Source organism: Belonocnema kinseyi, chromosome 1 (genome assembly GCF_010883055.1).
Source record: "Belonocnema kinseyi isolate 2016_QV_RU_SX_M_011 chromosome 1, B_treatae_v1, whole genome shotgun sequence".
In the NCBI taxonomy this organism is placed as follows: domain Eukaryota; kingdom Metazoa; phylum Arthropoda; class Insecta; order Hymenoptera; family Cynipidae; genus Belonocnema; species Belonocnema kinseyi.
In genome coordinates, this window is record NC_046657.1 from 8,518,444 (window position 1) to 8,540,450 (window position 22,007).

At 30.3% G+C, this 22,007-nt stretch overlaps 1 protein-coding gene across 1 annotated transcript in view; it reads right to left on the minus strand.

The window, feature by feature from the left end:
• Window positions 1-3,920: 3,920 nt before the first annotated feature.
• The window catches only part of LOC117175595, a 55,070-nt gene continuing 36,983 nt past the window's right edge, over window positions 3,921-22,007 (minus strand). The window contains exons 6-8 of the mRNA XM_033365305.1: window positions 10,311-10,538; window positions 9,198-9,237; window positions 3,921-6,644 (exon numbers count right to left, since the gene is read on the minus strand). Coding sequence (XP_033221196.1) covers window positions 10,330-10,538 — 209 coding nt within the window. The 3' untranslated portion in view covers window positions 3,921-6,644; window positions 9,198-9,237; window positions 10,311-10,329. The remainder of the gene's footprint in view (window positions 6,645-9,197; window positions 9,238-10,310; window positions 10,539-22,007) is intronic.

Below are 22,007 nucleotides of genomic sequence, written 5' to 3' on the forward strand. Positions count from 1 at the left end.
TACTCTTTTGTTCTCTCCAAATTTTGATTTCGCGAAAAAATTCAAAAGTCTAGGGCTAATCATTTTCAAAATCTTCTATATAATATGGTCGTTCCTTTTTTCAATTTGTGCAGCGGATGAATCACCCTGTACACCTCAGTCTCGACAATAAATTACAAGGTCATGAGATCAAACTTGATTCGCCCACACACGATTGTTTTCACAACAAAAAATTACAAAAAAAAATTTTTAGGACAGGAGGAGGTCGTAGAATACTTTACGATGACTCAAAGTTTCTGAGATTAAGGCGATTGATTCTTTTCGTATCGATACCCTAATTTAAAATTAAAAAAAAAATTTTTAATTTTGACTAATACAATTTTTAATACAAAATTGTTCGTTGATTTTTGATAATGGTTTGGACTTGAATGGAGGGAATTAATTTTTTCGTAATATTACTTCTGAGTTGAAAGAGGGAAATTTATTTTTTTGTTTGTTATTGTGTTGGAAGGGGAAATAGTTTTTGAATGCGCTTTTTCTTCCTTGAAAGGGGGGAATTTTCTTCGATGGGCAATAGTTTTTTTAAGTGACATTTCTTCCTAATTCGATGAAGGGAATATTTTTTGGTATTTAATTATTTTATGAATTAGAAGAGAGAATGTTTAATTTTTGGTTTTTTAAAACATCCTTGTGTCTGAAAAATAGAAAAATGTTCAAAAACCACCCCACCTTTCAATTAAGAAAAAGTTTTTGAACACAAATAATAACTATTCTTATAATTACCTCTTACAATTCAGACAAAAAACACTTCTACTTCAACCCAGAAAGAAGATAAAAAAATAAAGATTTCCCCTTTCCAGCTCATAAAAAATTAATTTTTCTTGAAAATCAGAAAAATCGTAAAAAAAAGAGATTTTCCTCTTGCAACAACAAAGATTTATTACTTTTTTCTTTTCATCATTTTTTTCAACAAAAATAATAATAATTCGACCCTTCCAAGCCAGAAAAAATCGCTTCTCCTTCCAATCCAGAAAAAAAGAGATTTCCCTCTTCCAGGGCATAAAAAATTACTTTGCCTTTGAAATCGGAAAAATTGCAAAAAATAAAAAATTCCCCTCTTCCAACGCAAAAAAAAAAACGAGAAAAAAAATTACTCTCCTTTTAAACCAAAAAAGATTTAGGTCTTCCAACTCAAAGAAAAATGGTCAAACATTAATTACATTCTTTTCCCATCTTTTAACAAACAAAAAAATATTTTAAAAACGACTCACTGTTCTAATCCAAAAGGTATAAAAAAAGAAAAATGTTCAAAAATTATACTTTCTTCTTTGAACCCGGAAAAGTCAATTCTCCATTCAATCCAGAAGTGTTAAAAAAAAAAGATTTTTGTCTCCCAACAATAAAAAAAAAAGAATAATTTTTTTCTCCCAAGTTATAAAAACTGGAGAAAATTAAAGATACCCTCTCCTTCTGCATAAAATAATATTTAAAAAAACAACGCTGCTTTGCAATTAAAGAAACCTAAAAAATGTAAACATCCTACTCTTTCAAAACAAAAATGGTTTAAAAAGTGATACTTTCCTTTGCAAGTTTCTCCTTCCAATTCAAAAAAAATTTACTTTTTTCATAGTAAAAAAAAAAGAAAAGTTTTCTTTCAAGTCAGGAAAATGGTGAGAAATTAAAAATACCCCGTTTCCAACTCAGAAAAAATGAGCAAAAAACGTTTAAAAGGCGATTGTCAAAGATCCTCTTGTCATTGTAAAGCACTCTACTCAGAAAAAATGGCCATTGCCCTCGAATTTATATCGCTTGTCTTTTCCCACTTATTTTCCCAATAACGCAACGAATGACATTTGTACGAAAGGAGAGCCGCCTACGTTCTGCTATTGCGATACGTATAACGTTAGTAAATCTTTTCGTTAGACACAACATGACTTGGCAATGCTTATCATTACTATATCGGGTACCTGAATGTACCCGTAAACTCTCTGACGACGTTACGAGGCTATTTATCATACATTCACATTTCACATTCTTATCAATCATTTTCATCGGAGGCTTATTCCAAATCCGAAATTCGAAATTCGACACATCATCCCGAATCGCGTCGCTTCAATGTCTCCCTAATTTATTTACAAGAAATTTTTCGATTCTTCAATGCCCTCAATCTTCCACCGACGTCAACGCCGGATTCAGTCAAGGATTCAGTCCCACTCACAATTATCCTTCCATTCAATATTTTCATCGCAATCGTTTACAAACTTTCATCCCACTTGAGACGAATATGGCTCCAAATCTCAATTTCAAGTTCAAAGCTCAGCGAACCCTTTTTTAAACTGACCCTGAACCCGACCATAATTCTGATTACAATTTTACGACCTAATTAGGGAGCTAATCTTGGGTCAGATTCTATAAATGGTACACCAAGTGCGATGAAAACTTTGAATGACTTTTGTGGCCTTTTATCCTTAGACATCGAAATTTCCGCGGACGAACTTTATCATATTCTTAACTTTACTTCTACAAGTACTCTAAATTTTATTAATTTTGTGGAAACGTGAACAAGGTTTTTAAGATAGATCAAAATTTTTATTCTCTACCGTAAATGGGAGCTAAGCTAAGCGGATGAGCAGGAGGAGGAGGAGGAGGAGGAGGAGGAGGAGGAGGAGGAGGAGGAGGAGGAGGAGGAGGAGGAGGAGGAGGAGGGGGAGGAGGAGGAGGAGGAGGAGGGGGAGCAGCAGGTCACTTAACTCCAGTTTACGTTAATGACATCTGAATGTATACAGATTTTAATGATAAACTAATTTCAGTTATAAAAAAAAACTTCTCATTCGCGTTTCCACTTTCAGAAAACTCCATTGAAACATTTATTGTATATTGATGGGAATAATGTTTATACATATCGGAATAGAAATAATTTTTTTAAATAAGAAATAAACAATAAAATCTCAAGTCCAACCAAAATTCTTTTATTATTCCTTTCAGTTTCAATCGAGTTACGTTTCTGCAATCGGTAGAAATTTCCCTGAAAGGGAAAGGAAATTATTTCTCATTTTTATGAAAATTTTTTTTCTAAAAATGAAGGAATAATTTTCTTCTTTGATACCGACTGGAAACTGTACTTAAAAAACTTTTCCTACAACCTTTTCGACTAATTTTATTTTCTTCTCCCTTATCTTTTCATGGCAGTTTTATAGCTAGCTTCCGTGTGTCCGTGATCCGAATTTTCGGAAAACGGATCTCTTACCTATTTACTTACAGAACAATCTCAATTCATTGAGAATAAACCTTTCCGAAATACACAATTTTCCTCTCTTTTTTTTATCTCACAATTTTTTAGCATTCTCTCTCATACTCACATTTTAGTCCATTTTTTTATACCACATGCAATAAATTCATCTAGTTGTAAAATCGACTTAGAAAATCACGCAGTTATAAAATTCTAACAGCAATCTTTAAAAGCAAAATAACGAAAAATACTGTAAAGAAATTTGTCAAAAAAGATGGAAATTATTTTTTTTATTTGTCAATCTTTTAAAATTGTATGCAAATTATTTTATAGTTCTCTATATAAATATCTATTAAAATGATTCGCGTATGATTTTATTGTTCTTGTAATCTACAAAGACGGCACAAAGCTGAACTAGCAGTAAATACAAATTTTTACAACACACGTTTCAGAGAGTATAAGGCAATAAATTAAATTTTATTGTTATAAACTATTTTTGCTATAAAAAATAATTTAAGACATTTCAACATTTGCGATAAGATTTTTTCAAGAGAAAATTGATTAATATACAAATTTTTGAAGTAAAGGTTGAATAAAATTTGGATCCTTTAGCTGAAATCTTTTATTTAAATTTTTTATTTAATTCTAGGATGATGTGATCTGTAGATGATAATTATTTGAAAATTCCTTCATTAATCGTTCGTGGTTTGAATTAAAATTTGTAATAAATTTTATTATTCACTTTTGCTAACACATTGTATTTTTCCAATATACACCGAATTCTCTGGAACGGTGGTTAATGTATGGCGCAAAGACAAACATGAAGCGGTTTCAATACTTTCTTCGGAAAATTTCTAGAATGCGAGTTTCAAGCCCGAGTCGTAAAATGTTGAAGAAATTTATATTTAAAAAAATTTATTATTTTCAAAAAGGGACAAAGAAAAAAGCGTCAACTTACAAATAAATAAATTAACGGAAAACTGTTTCAAAAACTACAAGGAATGAAATTTTATCACTTCTCCCGAAATTGGGGAATTTTAACGAATATAATTTCCTGATTTTTCAGAAAATTTCCCGAGAAATTGTAATATTATTTACCCGAGAAAAAAGTCAACTATTTTTTACTTTCTCGGAGAGTTCATGTAGGATGATAAGGAGGAGGAGGAGGAGGAGGAGGCGCAAATTATTAAAAAGATTCTCTTGATTTTTCAGTCAGTTATCGGTAAATGTTATTCTGGAGAATTTTTCGGGAAACTCATTGTAAATTCATGTCAGTTTTCCAAGATTATTTCGAGAAATGGCTTTGAATAAGAATTTATATGCAATTCTAATTCTAAAATATCATTACATATTAAAAATACTCAGTTGCTTCTTTTCCAATTAAAGGATTAAATTTAGTTTGAATAATGTTAGTAAATAAATAAATAAATGTTACGACTTGGCTTTGAGAAAAGATCCGCTTTATACACTTGGATCATTTCGGTTTCGCATTTCTTTAACATAAAGTTCTCAAAACGGTTAACCACAATATATGGTTCTCTGCTACTCATATTGGTCATAATAATAAAAAAATTATAATTCTAATGATAATTATAATTATAATCCATAGTTTATATTATAATAAGAATCTTGTCAACGAGCGTTTCAAACCTAGAGGTGTATTTACAAAAAAGACGGACGCTTTTGGGTGAAAATAGTCTAAGCTAAAATTAGGTGAGACATTCCGATCTGAAAAAATCAGATCAGCAAAACGCTCGCGACTCGATTCTCCTTTTTTCCTTTTTATCTACTTTTTAACTAAGACACTTTCATCGCTAATATTTCACAAAATGCACATCAAAACACCTGCTTACGCATCTACTTTACTCAATCTAAATGAATTTCAAACAAGTTCTTCAGATCAAAAGTTGCAAAGAAAAATATTTCCTAACTTTCATTATTCAACTTTTGAATCATAAAAATTAAATGGTTATATTTTTTATAAATCAATTTTGTAATTATTCTGTTATGGGTTTATTGAAATCTAAATAAATACTGAATTATCGCTATTGTACTGAAAATTCAAAATTAAAATTTAAAAAACGGCAATAATTGTTGGAAAAACACTCTATATTTTAATCGGGAGCTAAACGGCTCATATGTGCCTTTATGAAAGCAGAGTTTAAATTTCGAAGGAGGAGGAAGAGGTGGAGGAAGAGGAAGTGAAGGAGTAGGAGGAAGAGGAAGAAGAGGAGGAAGAGGAGGAAGAGGAGGAAGAGGAGGAAGAGGAGGAAGAGGAATGCATAATCATAGATGCGTCGCTTAGTCCCAGTTTACGATAATAATATGTGAATTTATACACATTTGAATAATAAACTAATTTCATTTTTAAAAACTTCTCATTTTCATTGAAACTTTCAGAAAATTCCGTTGAAATATTTATTTAATATTAATGGGAATGATAAATGTTTATACATTTCTGAATGAAATATTTCTTAATTTCAATAAGTTAACTTTTGAATCATAAAAATTAAATGGTTCTATTATCTATAAATAAATTCGATTATTCTTAAAATGCGGGAAAAGTTGTTGGAAAAACATATAGATTTTTGCCTACTTAGAAACAAATCACTCAACGGAAATTATCCGTAGACTTATTTACACACAAACGTTCTACACACACATACACATAATCACACTCAGTTCTGTCCGATCGCACACTGCATCGTCCTGATTTTAATTTTCTTTTTAATATTTCAATTAAACGGGATCAAATTTCATTCAGCATGATCGAAATGGTTTTTTTTTGCTAGATTGATTTTTTAGAGTCCCTATCAAGTTAGCTGACGAACACAACTCGGTTCTCAGTTTTCCGAATGTTAGAGCCGAGCTGCGTTCTTCAGCTAACTTCATAGTGGCTCTAAGCTCCCTGTAAATTAGACCCTTCACTTTTGTCTAAAAAGAAAAGACTTATTCAGAAAACAATTTCAAACACTTCCATATCCCGTCAATGTAAATGCTTGAATTCAAATTTGCGAAGACTCAGAGTAATTAAAAATTAAGCGATAGAAAAATTTAGATCATTAAAAGTCCCTGATATAAGAAATCAGAATAGTATGAAATATACAAAACATTAAAAATACTATATAAAAATGATCCCTTTGTTTTTAATTAATTATTTAATGTAATTGAAATTGCAGACGACGCTTACAGGTAATTCGTCGAGGTTTTGGGAGTGGGAAAATAAATTTTCCGTTTCGTATATTTTCAGTCTTGTGAGAGTTTCGTTTCACGAAGCTCTTTTTTTCGTTTTTTTTTTTTAAATCGTTTCCATTTTTGGATGCTAGCGACGATGCTAGTGGCGGACCGGCGATTTTCTTCAAATAACACCTCGCCGAGGGGCGGTGAGGGCACCACCGCTCCGATTCACCCTGCGGACTCTGGTCCAGGCCTGCCTCTGAAATTAAAAAAAAGTTAACATTCTTCATTTTTGTTTTATTTTAAAAGGAATTTTTTCAAATATTTTTTCTTGAGTCAATCCATTTCCTGAAAAGGGACATTCAAAAACTACGTTTCGCTATTTTGAAAAAAAAACGAACATAGAGAAATAAAATCTTTGAAAAATAATTAATTGATTGAATGTAAATTGCTTACAATTTCAAGATTCCAAGGCCAAACTTTTTGGATTTTCGAAAGGACATTTCTTTTTATCCAAATCCTTGAATTTCTTATCGAAAAAGATGAAATTTCAACAAAATAGATTAATTTTAAAAAATTATTTAATTATCAACCGAACAGTTGCATTGAGAACCAAATAGATGAATTTGATCAAATTTTCGAACCAAAAAGATAATTTTCTATCAAAATAGTTAAGTTTATTAAAAAATTAGTAGAGTTTCAACAAAGTAGCTTAATTTTCAACTAAAATGATTAATTTTCAATTTAAAAATATTAACCTCAGCGAAAATGATAATATTTGGTATTTCATAAAAAAAAGGATTTTAATTTTAAATAAAAAACAGTCAAATATAGATCAATTATATGGATCCTAAAAAAAAATATAATAGTTGATATTTCAATCAGAAAAAGTGTTAATTTTAAATAAAAAACGGCCGCATTCGGCTAAAAAAGACGAATTTCAAAACAAAAAAGGTGCATTATTTATAAAACAGCTGAATTTTATATCCAAAAATATATAAATTTTAAGAAAAGATTAATTTTAAAACAATTAGACGAATTTTAAACTAAAAATGGTAATTTGGCAGCCGGAAATGTGAAAATTTTAATTTTTTTAATTAAAAAAAAAAAATTTTGAACAAAATACATTAAATTTTCAGACAAAAAGATGAATCTTCATCAATAAAAATTTATTTTTCATAAAGTAGTTATACTTTTGAACAAGTTCAACCAAATAGTTGAATAGTTGAACGAAAAAGACGAATTTTCAGCAAAACAGTATTGAATTTGCACTCAAATCAGATTAATTTTAAACCTAAAAGTTGCATTATTAACTAAAAAGAATCAATTTTCAAACAGGGGAAAATTTTATTAACAATTTTTTTAAAACCATGACCTCCCACTTTGATTAATTTGGGAATAAAATATGTTCAATCAGACAACTCAGGATATTTTTTAAGCAAACTAAGTTTTTTCATCAGAAATTTAATATTTTTATTAGTTTGACTGCTTTTTTCAACTTAGATTTTTTCATCGAAATCATTTTATCCGTTCAAGAGAAAAAGGCCTTTCTTGAATTTGAAATATAGCGAAAAAATTTAACTTAAAAACAAATCATACACATAAATAAATATTATGGATTTCACAAATAGAATGTTTTCATCTGATTCTAAGTTTATATAAGCAAATGGGTCTTCAAAATTAAAATAATGGAACGCCATGAATTTAGAAAATTTTTGAAAATCATTTTAACCATAAACTTGACACAGAAACACTAAAGTTGCACCAAGTTTCATAAAAATTGCTAAATCCCCTACAACTTTAATGTTCAGGAAATGGATAGACCCTATTGCAAACATTTTTCAAAGAATTTTTCGGGAAAATTGATATTTTAAACAATTTTTCAAAGAAATTTTTGCAAAAGGCCAATTAAATTCCAGAAATAGGATTTTCTGATGTAGTACACAATAACATGTAGCATTTTCTAAAAATATCTGGGAAATCTGGAAAAAACTTAAAGAATAAAAGTTTCCGATAGGGGTCAAAAGTTTCTAGAGAATTTCCCAAACAGTTCCTGGGAAATTGTGTGGATTTTCCTCGACATTTTTTGAAAAAATCTGGGAAATGAAATTTTGCGATATATTTTATTTTCAGAAATTTTCCGGAAAAGTTCTGAAAATTGTTTACAGTTTACATGTGTAATATTTCCTAAAACAAGTGAGATTTTTTTCTGAGATCTATCCTACAAGTTCCTCGATTTAAAAAGAAAATTTTATTTTCAAAATTTTCCCGGGAATGTACGGAAAAGTATTCGGGAAATAGAGGAGATAATATTTCCCGAAGAAATCACATTTTTTCCGGGAAATGTCCTAAAGAGTTTCTGCCAGTTTTCCGAGGATTTTTCTTCCATGAGATTTTTCGAATTTTTCCGGAATATTGTTTGAAAAATCTGGAGAAATAGGATCTAGCGATAATTTCGCTAATGTTCCGAGAACTTTCTACCAATTTTCTAAAAACTTTACAGTAAATTATCGCAAGATTTTTGGAAAATTCCAAATATTTTTTAGAAAAATGATACATTCGTGGAGACTTTGATTATTTTCTAAAATTTTCTATTAGCTACATGAAAAAAATTATAAAGTTATCTAGAAAATTTCTAGCCATTCATTTAGAATTTTCCGAGATTTTTCATAGAAACATTTAAAGAAAATCATCTGATTTTCCAGAACTTCTACTGAAAAAACCTACCAAGATTTATGGAAAAATCTTAGAAAGTAATAAATTTACTAAAATTGGACAAAGTTTTGTTTACTATATTTTATGTTTTACTCACCTACACAAACCATTCGTCTTTCTGGCTGGAGGAGATGTCGCTATAAAGAAAGACAAATGATTAATTTTTAATCTGTTGATGTATCATTGTTCAAAAAATGACTTAAACCTATTTCTATCTTGTTTTGTATTTATAAATAAAATTCCTCTTTTTCGCGGAATTAAAAGTCAATTATTCAGTAATGACTTCTAGCTATGAATTAATAACATTTCATAACTTCTTAAAAAAGTTAAATGACCATTGCATTATTTCGCTATTTTGAACATTCTAACTTTTTAAAGTACTAAAATGTTGATACAAATTTTTTAAATTTAATTTATACGGATACGATGATTGAAATATTAATAACAATAGTATGTCGTTGTCAAATTGTTAAAAATTTGGTTAAAAAATCATTAGTAACTGTTGATTACGTGAAAAGAACAAAAATTTAATGTTGAAAAATAACCAAATAATCTATTCATTCATTAAGTTTGTTTATACAATTATCAAACGTTATCGATTTATAAAAAGATGTGATTGCTAAATAATCAGTATTTAATTCCATGAAAAAAGTGGAATTTTATATAAAAATATATGAAATTATTGAAATATATTTATATAATTAGAATTAACAATAAAAATTGTTTACTCTCATTCAAATATCCTAAGAGAATTAGAAGTTAGGTATGTACAGTTGACTGCATCAGGAAAAGCAAGTTCGAACGTCCAAAAACCGCCACGTATTGCATTTGTTAATTAAGATTGTTTAAAAATTGTCAGTTTCAAATAGATTAACAGATATAATACTAAGGTTTCATTGCCAAGTGATATTTAATCGATTCTGTAGGAAAAAACTTAATCCATTCAATCATAAATAGTTGATATGTATCACTCTTTATAAAATTTGTTCTTAAAATAACAAATTATTTATTAAATTTCATTCATTCAACTAAAAACCCCTTTTGGTTTATAACATATTCAAACTTAGTGCGAATCAAGTGACGAATAGCTGCCCATACAAAAAAAAACAACATTTCCATTCATTTATTTTTGTATAAAAAATTCAATGGATTCAGAATGTACATTAGGACCGACTAATCAGGTAATTAATTTGCAAAAAATATAGCATACCTATCCGACCCGTGACTCCTCACTTTGCCTGGCAGTAGAGGCGGACCCGGGCCGCGCTGTGCCCGTGCCTGAGGCCCGCAGGGTGCAGCCAGTTTCCCGGCCTTGGAAGGGTCGTGGCCCCGGTTATCCCGGTCCCAATTGGGCCCAGCGATCCGAATGTGCTCTTTAGGCTGGTCATACCCGCCGGCATCCCGGTCGACGCTCCGTTCGATCCGTACATCTGTTGCACTGGAACATCGAGAGGCCCATTAGTCCCAATACAATTATCTTACACTCTTACAGGCTACACGTAAAAATAGATAGTCTGCAATCATTTTTACTTTTTATGTTCATTCAATAAATAAAGGCAATAAGTAGGTAATCCTTTCCTAAATAATTAAGCAGGTGGTCTACTTAACCGATAGTTGGTAAGCGCTCAAATTTATCAACAGTCGGTAGGTGATCTAATTTATCAACAGCCGGTAAGCGATCTATTTTACCAATAGTCAATAATTCGATTTAATAAATCATTAAATTGACTGATAGAATTGTTTCAAATTTTTCTAGAGTCCTATACAGAAACTCGAATATCCACCTTCATATTACACCCTTTGCTTTTATTTTTGAGAGTAGAATGAGCAAACCGTGAATCCGTGATACGAAATCCGATCTGAAATCACTTTAGAGAGGTTGAAGTTGGATTGCAGTGAAGCTGTGTGCATGTGTCTGTAGTGGGCGGGACGGGGGGGGGGGGGGGGGGGGGGGGGGGGGGGGTGCTTTGTTCAACTTGAAAATAAACGCTCGGTCGCTCAGCTCATTCTCCGAAATCTGTTTTTGCTTTTGTCCTGATAAGCCTTATACCTGCCTTGGTGCTCAAGTATTTTTGTCAACTGGAGAAATATTTCCCGGATGTAGACATTCACAAAAGGAGAGGCAAAAAATTCTGACTTCCTGAGTCGGTTCAAGTTCTTCTTTGGAACATTTTCAGTCATCTAGTATTTTTTTCTGTTTAAGGGGGTAGCGAGGTTTGAAATTTTCAAAAAATCGAATTTTTTTCTTTTTTCAGTCCCTTTGTATCCTTAGAAATAAGGTAGAAACCCTTTTTGACCTCAGAGCGTATCAGAAGTAGTCGAAAAATGAATTACTTCGAAAGGCCTCGAGCGGTTGGAACGCACAATTTTTCGTACTTTAAACTTCAAACGCGTTTATCTCGAAACGCGTTTTTAAGGGGTCGTCGCCACGATTCCAGCCTATCTACCGGCCCGATTTCATTCAAATTTTTCTGAAAATATTTAGAAAAGACTTGGCTATCGTATGAACCTCGGTCTTGATTCTTCATTGATTTCATCTAGTTAATGTTTTAAAAAAGTGAGAAAAAAACGAAAAATCACAAAAACTTTCACAATTTGTTTATTAATTAATATTTTTTCATAATTGAGGTTCATCCTATAGCCATTTATGTGCTCTTTACGAAAAATTTTGGTTTTTGTGTTTCAGATGACGCAAAGTTGAAAAATCATGGCGATCGTTTTTCAACGTAGCGTCATCAGATCGCCCAGAAATTGGCCGGATATTGATGAAAAATAAAAAATAAATTTTTTCCGTTAGTTAATCACATGCCTCACGACATACCTAAAAGTTGTAAATGTTTAATAAAAATAAATAACAAAAAAACGTTGTTCAAAAAAAAGACCATTGAGACCTGGCTACCCCCTTAAATAAGGCAAAAGCTTCAATTGTGGGTTTGGATCAAATAAGCGATTGTGAAATCATAATTTACGTTCTGAATCGAGTAGCTAGTCATAAAATCATAATTGAGGGTCTAGAGAAAATAGCCGATTATGACTTTATAATTTAAGGTCCGGGTTAAGTGGCAAATTACTGAATTATCATTAGGAATAACAATTGAGAACCTGAATCAGGTAACGGGGTAGCCAGTTATAAACGGGGGCCCCAGATCAAGTCACCTATTATAAATTAGGGTCCGAATCAGTTAGCTGAGTAAGGATTTATAATTGAGGGTCCGGATCATGTGGCCGGCTATAATTTAGAGCCCAGATTAAGCCTGATTATAAATCAGAGTTCGGATCAATTAGCTCGGTAAAGAATGATAAATGAAGTTCTGGATCTTGTAGCAAGTTATCATTAAGCTCTTAGATTAAGTTACCGATTATAAGTGAGTAATCGGGTCAGGAATTATAACTAAGAGTCCGGATCATGTAGCCAGTTATAATTGAGGTCCTAGATCAAGTAACCGATTATAAATTGGTATTCGGAACGAATTGTCGGGTAAGGAATTATAATTCAGGGCCTGGATCATGTAACCGGCTATAGTCCAAAACAAGTAACCTATTAAAAATTAGATCAAGTAGCTCAGTAAGGATTTATAATTGAAGATCCGGAGCATGTAGCTGGTTATAATTTAGAGCTCAGTTCAAGTGGCTGATCAGGCCGATAATAAATGAGACCCCGAATGAAGTTGCCGATTAAGGAATTATAATTAAGGATTTGATCAGTAACCAGTTGTAAAAGAGGGCCTAGATGAAGTAATCAATTATAAATGACGGTACGGATCAAGTATCTAAATAAGGAATTTTAACTGAGGGTCCGGATCATATAGCCAGTTATAATTGGAGGCCTAGATTAAGTGACAGATAATAATTGAGACCTTAGATCAAGAGGCCGGGTAAGGAATTATAATTGAGGATGGATCATGTAGCCATTTGTAATTTCGGGCCTAGTTCCGGATCATGTAGCTGGCTATAATTATGGGACTAGACTAAGTAACTAAATATCAATGAGGGTTTGGATCAAGTAACTGTGCAAAGAATTTAAATTAAGGGTCCGGATCATGTAGCTGGGATCTAGGGCTAAAACCAAACAATGATCCTTACAATGAGGAGATAGAATGGAAGCCGATTGAGGATGAGAAAATTATGGTCGAGGTACAAGCAATTCAAACGCAATTGTATGCCACTAGATCAATAAATGCTATGAACGTGGTTTAGCAAAATATCTGTAATCACCTTAATAAACTGTCTGAAATTAGAAAGCTATGTATATCTTCAATGGTACCAACGTCTTCCTCTCGAATTGACAAGCTACCGAGGAAGCAAGAGATTAGGTCTCCAAATTAGAATATTTGAAAACGAAAGCGAGAAGGGCTTGTGTTTTTGAGACCGAAGGCAGGAAATGTGGCAAGAAAGAAAAAAAAATTCGTGAATGACTGTCCGAATGAGGGAGTTCTACAAAACTGTATTTAAATTAGAGAGGCAGGATGTGTAGTGGTTCTCCTCTCTAGCGAGAAAAATCTTTGCAATAACGCAATGATACATCACATTGTGCCTAATGAAAGGGATTATCACATAGAAAAGATTGATTATCTATGTATATCAGTGGCTTTAGAAACGACTGCTTTTCTGTGAATAATTTATCCTTCAATCATCAGAATCCGGATAATATCAGGGCACTACTTGACGAAGAATTGTTGGCCATGGAAGACATTTTTGAAGAAGCAAAGTACAGAAAAACGCTGGTGTTAAATCTGTTGCATTTCAAATTTCATTGGTCTCACAATGAGAATTTAAGAGAATTTTGAGTCTTATATTTATTCCTACAAACGTAGTTGCTCACCTGGGCATCTAGGGGAATGTATCATTTTGAGACTGAATTTTGGCTGATGTTGAGAGTTGTGGAGTGCTGTCAGCCAACTGAACACCTGTCAAAGCAATTATTCGCTTCGCGATATTAGACTGAATAATTGTTAATAAGCAAACTAATTGGAATAATATTTACCTAATTTTCAACGGTCTTTCATTTAACAGTGCCTACTAGTCAGTTAGAATAAAATTAAATTTTCCTAATGCACTTAAACTGAAACGGGGATTTATAGAAAAAGCCATGACCGTCTAATAACTTACTTGCTTATTAACATCTGTTTCACCCAAATAACGCCCGACAAAATCATCTTGATAGGTGACTGACAGTTTGAAGACAACACTTCACGTTGCTCTGAATGAGAAAAAAAATCTCTGAATGATGAATCTCTTCTACATTCTCGTAATGTATCTGTGTGGCGCAAATTTGTTGCAACTCAATTGAATATCGACTTTGGTGTACTTTGGAGGATCGGCGATTTTCTGTGAGGTTGTTCTTTTAAGTTTCCTTTCACCTGTAGTGACTACAGAAATGCAGAATTTGTATGGCGAGTCCTGGGAAGGCAATACAATCGTGAGATCTCTTTGGTCGTATAAAGATGTTTTTAAATGTGCTATCAAACACTTGATGGCAGCAGTTAGTGAATCTTTTACGAAAAGAGCTGGTCCAATTCTTCAGGAATTATTGAAAATTATTACGCATCCATCAAATGGTCGTGATATATTAAATATCGTGAGTTACGTATTGGATAGCTTCAGTGATTTGTTTCAAACACTGATCCAACAAAAGTAGCACCTACTGGATAAAACGGTATCATCACTAAATGCTTTAAAGCAAAGGTACCTCCAAGTAACTGGAAAAATAGGTAAGAGAAAAATAGGGGACAAAATCGGACATGATGTAAATATTGCGAGAAAAGATTGCAACCCGGAAGTTGGTTCAAATTATTTCAAAAAAGTCTATCCCTTCATTCGTCACTCAGGAGCAAATAAAAGATAACGTCACAATACGGATGATATGATATTATTTATTCTTATTTATGCGGTTCATCTAGAGTTTGTAACTCAGTCGAGTGAAATAAATGATATTGATTTTATATTTTAGTTCTAAAAATTGCATATGATAAGAAAATTAATAATCAAGCGCGTAACGCTCCTGTTTTTTTCAAGTAAATTAAAAATTTTGATATCATTAGACACTTGAATAATAATTTTTCGCGTATCGAGCTCTCGTTCCCTAACCGCATGCGGAGCCGCAATAGGCGGTCTGCATCATTTAGCTGGTTACAAAATTATAATTGACGGAATAAATAAAGTGGTTGGTTATAAATCTGAAGAGTTTCTGGTGACTTGCTACGATTAAACCTCCATATCGTATGCGGGCCCACAATTGTGGGTCCACATTAAGTAGTCGGTTACAAAATTTTAATTGACAGAATAAATAAAGCAACCGGTTATAAATATCATAAAGAGTTAGTCATACTTGATCCGGTTCCTCACTTAAAGAAAGATGAATAAATAAATTGGTGAATCAAAAATAATAATTCGTAGAGATTTTCTTGTTTCTGGTGAAAGTGAATGTACGATGTGTACAACAGGTGCTGGCACGAATCAAATATAAATCTCGTAACTCGCTAGGATAACCCCCTTATCGCATATGGGCCCTCCATTGTGGGTCCGCATCAAGTAGCCGGTTAAGAAATTGTAATTAACAGACTGGATAAAGTAGCCGGTTAAAAATACCATTAAGAGTTAGAATACTTGATCCGAGTCCAAAATTTAAAAAAATACTAAATTGGTAAATTAAAAATAATAATTCATGGAGATTTTCTTGTTTTTGGTGAAAGTGACGTAAGATTTATGTAACAGGTACTAGAAAGCATCGAGTGTAAATCCCGGAACCCGCTAGGATTAAACCCCCTCATCGTATGCGGGCCCTCAATTGTGGGTCCGCATTAAGTAGCTGGTTACAAAATTGTAATTAACAGACTGGATAAAGTAGCTGGTTAAAAATACCATAAAGAGTTAGTCATACTTAAATTAGGTCCTGAACTTAAAAAAAAAAACTAAATTGGGAAATTAAAAATAATAATTTATAGGGATTTTCTTATTTCTGTTTACAAACACCCCTTATCGCATCCTAAATTAAAAACAGCTACGTAGGTAAATTAAATTTAATAATTCGTAGGGATTTTCCTGTTTCTGGTGACAGTGAACGTAGGATGTGTGTAACAGGTGCTGGCAAGAATCGAGTCTAAATCCCGGAACTCACTAGGATTAAACAGTCCGTTTCAACGGCTTAAATCCTGGCGGGACTGTATGTGGGATTAAGGGAAGCAAATAGTGAGACATGAAGTTTTCCCCAAAATGGACTCGAGAATACAAGAGAGTAATTGTAGTTCTAATTCAATATAGTTAGTGGTGTAGTCGTTTAAAATATATTTTATTAAAAATGTAACTATATTGCAAAAAACTCATTTTTTCAATAAAAAATTCAATTGTTCTTTTAAAAATTTATTTTTTAAGTTAAAGGTTTATCTCTTTGATCAAAAATGGAACTATTCTGATTAACAGTCGTGTCATGTTTGGTTAAAAATAAATTTTTTTAAACTGACAATTAAACTATTTAATTTTTTGTTGAAAATTGAACTATTTGGTTAAAAATTCATCTTGTTTATTTAAAAGTTCAACTTTTTGTTTGAAAATTTGTTTTTGTTAGTAGAATATACATATATTCTTCAAGTTAAAAATTCAATTTGGTTGAAAATTAAACTTTTTGGTAAAAAAAATATACTTTTGGTAGAAGCTTTAACTTTCTTGTAGATAATTTGAGCGTTTTGGTTTTAAAATTAAATAATTTTTTAATGCAAATTTTTTGTTAAAAATTCGTCTTCTTTTGGTAAAACATTAATATTCTTTGACAAAAATGTACCTTTTTAGTTGAAAATTTAACAATTTCATAAAAAATTAGTTTTTTTTGTTCAAAGTTATTTTTTATCAGAGTTTTTATTTTTAAATTTACCTATTTCATTTTTGGTAGAATATGTATTCTGTATATTATATAATTGAAAGATTTAACAATTTGGTTGAAACTTCAACTTTTTCTGTAGATAATTCGTTAAGCAGGGTTTTATTTTTTTAAATTGTTTTGAAAATTCATGTATCTTATTTAAAATTCGTCTTCTTTGGTAGAACATTAATCGTCTTAGAAGAAAAACAATCTTTTTCGTTAAAAATTCAACAACTTTGTTCAAAACTCATTTTTTGTTGTTAAAAATGATTTTTATTTTATCTGAAAATGTAACTGTTCCATGTTTAGTTAAAACTTGATTCTGTATATTGGATAAGTTAAAAATTCGTATTTTGATTGACAATTTAACTCTTTTGATGAAAATTTGTTTCGTGTTAGGCATCATATAATTTTTTTAAATGACAACTAAATTATTCAATTTTTGGGTAACAATTTATCCTTTTTTGTAAAAAATGCAAAAATAAATCATTTTTGTCGCAAATTCATGTATTTGATTCAAAATTCGCCTTTTTCGTTGAAAATTTAACAAATTTCTTGAAAATTTTTTTTTCTGAAAATGTAACTATTCCATTTTTGTTTGAAAATATATTCTTCATATTATATAAGTTACAAATTTCCAAAATTTGGTAGAAAAATCATACATTTTTTTTAAAAGTTATCTTTTCGAGTAGAAAATTAATCATGTTTTTTAAAAATTCAACTTTTTGGTTTAAAATTCATATATTTTATTGAAAAGTCGTCTTTTTTCGGCGGAAAATATTCTTGTTCGTTGAAAGTTCAACGTTTTGGTTGAAAATTTAACTATAATGTTAAAAATTTATATTCCTGGATAGAAAATTATATTTTTGTTAAAAATTCATCTTTCCCGATTTAAAAGTCCACTGATTTCTAAAAAATTCGACTTTTTAGCTCAAAACCTTTACTATTTTGTTGAAAATTTATCTTTCATGATAGAAAGTAATGTTTCTTGGTTGAAAATAAACTGGTTTGATGGAAGATCAAACTGTCTTCTAAAAAGTTGGTCTTTTTGTCTCGAAAATTCAAATAATTAATTGAATTTTAATATTTTCTGTTTGAAAGTTGAACTATTTTATTAAACTCATCAGGTTTGGTCGAAAATTCAAATATGTTATTAAAAATTCATCCTTTTGAATTGAAAATTTATCTTTCTTGTTTAAGGATCAATTTTTTGTTAAAAATTGAACGTCTTCAAAAAAATTAGTCTTTTTGTCTTGAAAGTTTTACTATTTTGTGAAATCTTTATATCTTTTATGGAAAATTCGTCTCTCACTGGAAAGTTAATTTATTTAGTTGTTAGTGCAACAAATTGGTTGAAAATTATTTTTTTTTCCTTAAAAGTTTTTTTGTGTTAAAAATTCATCTCTTTGTGTAGAAAATCTTTTTTGGTTCGCAAATTCAACTATTTTGTTGAAAATTCAATATACATTTGCTGGAAATCTTAGGAATTTAAATTGTTTCGTATTGAATTCAATAAGTTATCCACATTACAAAAAGAATTTCGAAACGTAAAATCCGTTTTAAGCTCACGACTGCATTACTTTCGTGGAACTGGGGAGGGGGAGGTAAAAAAACCCAAAATTGGTAACGCAGTTTATAAATGACCCATGAATGGAAAAATTTCCCGTGTGGCAAGAGTGCCTAGGCGGTTCCAGGCCTGCACAAAGATTCAAGGCCTGGCCTCAACTACGCCTCTGAATAGTGAATATAGTCCCAGACTGATCTGAACTATTTTAGCGATCAAGGAGTGAAACTCAAAGGCGGAAATCAGTTTTTATCGCGAGGGCATTCCCCTATTAAGAAAAAGTCAAGACTTTTTGAAAAAAAAAAATTTACTTCAAGAATGTACATATGCATTATATAATAATATAAATGTATTTATTCGACGTAAAGCTATTTTCTTATACGTTCTGCGCAAATCCGTTTGACCCACATTGTTTTCGCCATAAAGGAGACTTTATATCCGTATTCCACGTCCTCGGTATCTTCTCCCGGAAATGTGCCCGCCAACAAAAAACCTCGCGACCTTCTTTTGTCTGTGAACGTTGCTTATTACCATTTTTATTTCGGCTTTGTTTCAGGGAATCTGAAATGCGATATTTTTTACTTTTATTTTGAGGGAAGAGAGAAAAATTTGTATGTTTATTATACTTTTTAAACTGGAAAAGGTGAAGGAATTACCCTTGTAGGAAATTCTTGGAAAACTATTCGGGGCCACGACAGACCGTCCTGACCGCTAATGTGGCGCTGTCAAGATGGACTATTATTGCGCTGACTAAAAGTGAGACGTTTTTGTGTGGTTAAACGCTAGTCTGGTTCCTTTTGGAAGCGGGCAAAGAAAATTTTGAGTGCGACACTTAGACAATTTTTTGGCCCTAGTGGGTTAGAGAGCACCCTAATAGGGCCCCAAAACGCCCCGATAATTTTATACACGAGTGGAACAATTTTACAATCTTGATACTTTAAAACAACACATTCTTTATATCACAAATTAAATAAAGACAAGATGTTCTTGTGAATAATCGTCGCTCTTTTTTTCAAAAAAAGAAAAAATAATAATAATAAAGAAATATATAAATGTTTCCTTATATGTCAATTTTTTATTTACTCAAACGTGCTGCATAATAAAATTCAGAAAAATAATAAATTAATAATAATAATCTTCCAATTCCTTAATTCACTTTGCTTTGATCTCTTAATTTTTTAATAGAAGTTCTTTAGAATTAATTGGAATATCAAATTCTTATTATTTAAAATAAAATGCAGTCTTTGTAAAGTTCCTCAAAAAGAGAGTAATTACAGCTGCAGTTTCTTTGTTATAATACACAGAAACATTAATTAAGTTTTAAATTTTCAAGATCGTGAAAATTTAAGTATGTTTATTTTTGCATCTTTATAATTAAAAAATTTTCAGTTATGCATATTTATGCTGAAAAATTATTTAAGTTTTGAGTTTAACAATTAAAAATTTTATAATTTTAATGCCTTATATTAGAAATTTAGTCAATTTGGAAGATTTAGAATTGAAAACTTGACTTTTAATTTTTTAAGTACAGCACATTAAATGACTTTTAATTATACATCTTCAGTTTAAGGGGTTTTAATTGTTAATCTTGAAAATTGAATAATTTTAAGTTGCAAATCCATAAAATTTTCGAATTTTTTATTAAATATCTTCAAAATTGAAATATTTTTCAAAAACAACTTTGAAAATTACGTAACTTTTGATTTAAAAAATAGAAAAACCACAGTAATTTTTATTTGTACATCCTTAATTTGAGATTTTCGGATTGTAAATCTTAATAATTCAAGAATTATAAATTCCGAAACATTAAAGTTGAATGATTTTCAATTGTATATCTTCAAAATTGCAACATTTTAAATCTTTAATGAAGAATTTTTTATTTTGTAAATCTACAATTAATAATTTGGTAACTTTGATACTTTGCATTCGAAATTTCTTGAATTTGAAAGATTTGGAATTGAACACTTAAATTTTAATCTTTAAAGTGATCCAAATATAAGAAATTTTAATCATACATATTTGAATTTAAAGAGTTTTTAATTTATAAAATGTACAATTGAAATTATATTTAATTAAATTATGTTTATATATCCATATAAAATAAGATATATTAGATATCTATCGTTAACATATCGATCGTGATAAATCATTACGATACAAATTTTGAAATTTTCTTATTTCTTTCTTTGCTTCTAATTCCTGCTGGGATAAAATATTACATTTTAAAAAAGCGATGAATTACCGAAAGCCAAATTAAATAAAAGTTTGAACTAAATTAAATTAAAATGATATGAAAGCCGATACAGCTGTTTTAATATTTATTTTAATTTATGATTGTTAATTATATTTTATAGTGCTTTAAATTTAGGCGTATATTTCATTTTCTTAATTAGGAAATCGAAATAAGAAATAAGCGTTGCATAGCACGCAATTTTTGCTAGCACTGTATGGTAGAAAATGCGTTTTAGTATAGTGCAGAAAAATATACAACAAAATATGCTTATCGTAAAAATTTCAATAAAAAAAGCATTGCATACAAAAAAAAATAGAACATAGGAAATATTTCTATATAATAAAAAGAATTCTACCAATGTAATAAAATTTAAAAACGATCTTTCTGAATATTGGAAAAGTGTGAAAAAGGTGAATCATGATTATTAAAAAAACATAATTATAAAAAAGGTGGATAAGAATGATTAATTTTTTATTTTTTTACTTCAATTTATTTGGCTTTGTACTTATTTAAGTCGATTTATATCTTGCGTTTAAAAAATAGCAATTCTTTACTTTTTCAAATTTTCCCAAAATTCAGAAGGATCTTTTTTTAAATTTTATAATAGCGGTAGGATATTTGTTATTACCTCGAAATATTTGCTGTGTAGTGTTTTTTAATATACAATACTTTTTCTGTATTTTAATTTGAACTATAAACATATTTTGTTGCATATTATTCTTTACTATACTATATTATGGCTGTATAGTATTCTCTACCATACAGTGCTAGCAAAAATTAAATAAATAACCGATTATAATCTCTGCATTTTTGTCCAGGGTGTCTACTAAAATCCTGGATAAAAATCCCTTTTCTTTAGGAGAAGACTCGGTTTATTTTACAAAATTTTGTTATGGATTTTAGAGAAAATCTTGTGTGATTTGAGAACGTTGTATATTAGGGTGGTCCAAAAATGAAATGGATTTTTGTTGTTGAATTTTTGAGAATATTAATCGAACCGCAATTTTAATCGAATCAACACAAAAATAAATTCATTTTTTTTGTTTGAAAAAAAAAATGATATATATAGGTGGCGCAAGCCCCATGAAGTCTAACAAGTATTTCTCATAAGAAAAAAATACGGTTTTGTAAATTTTTTCAGAATCGTCAATATTAGCTGAATCGAGTTGAAATTTATCGTTTCTCTCCAGAATTATCCATATAATATAAATTAAATATAACTTTTCAAATATCACCCCGAAAGTTTGTTTTACAG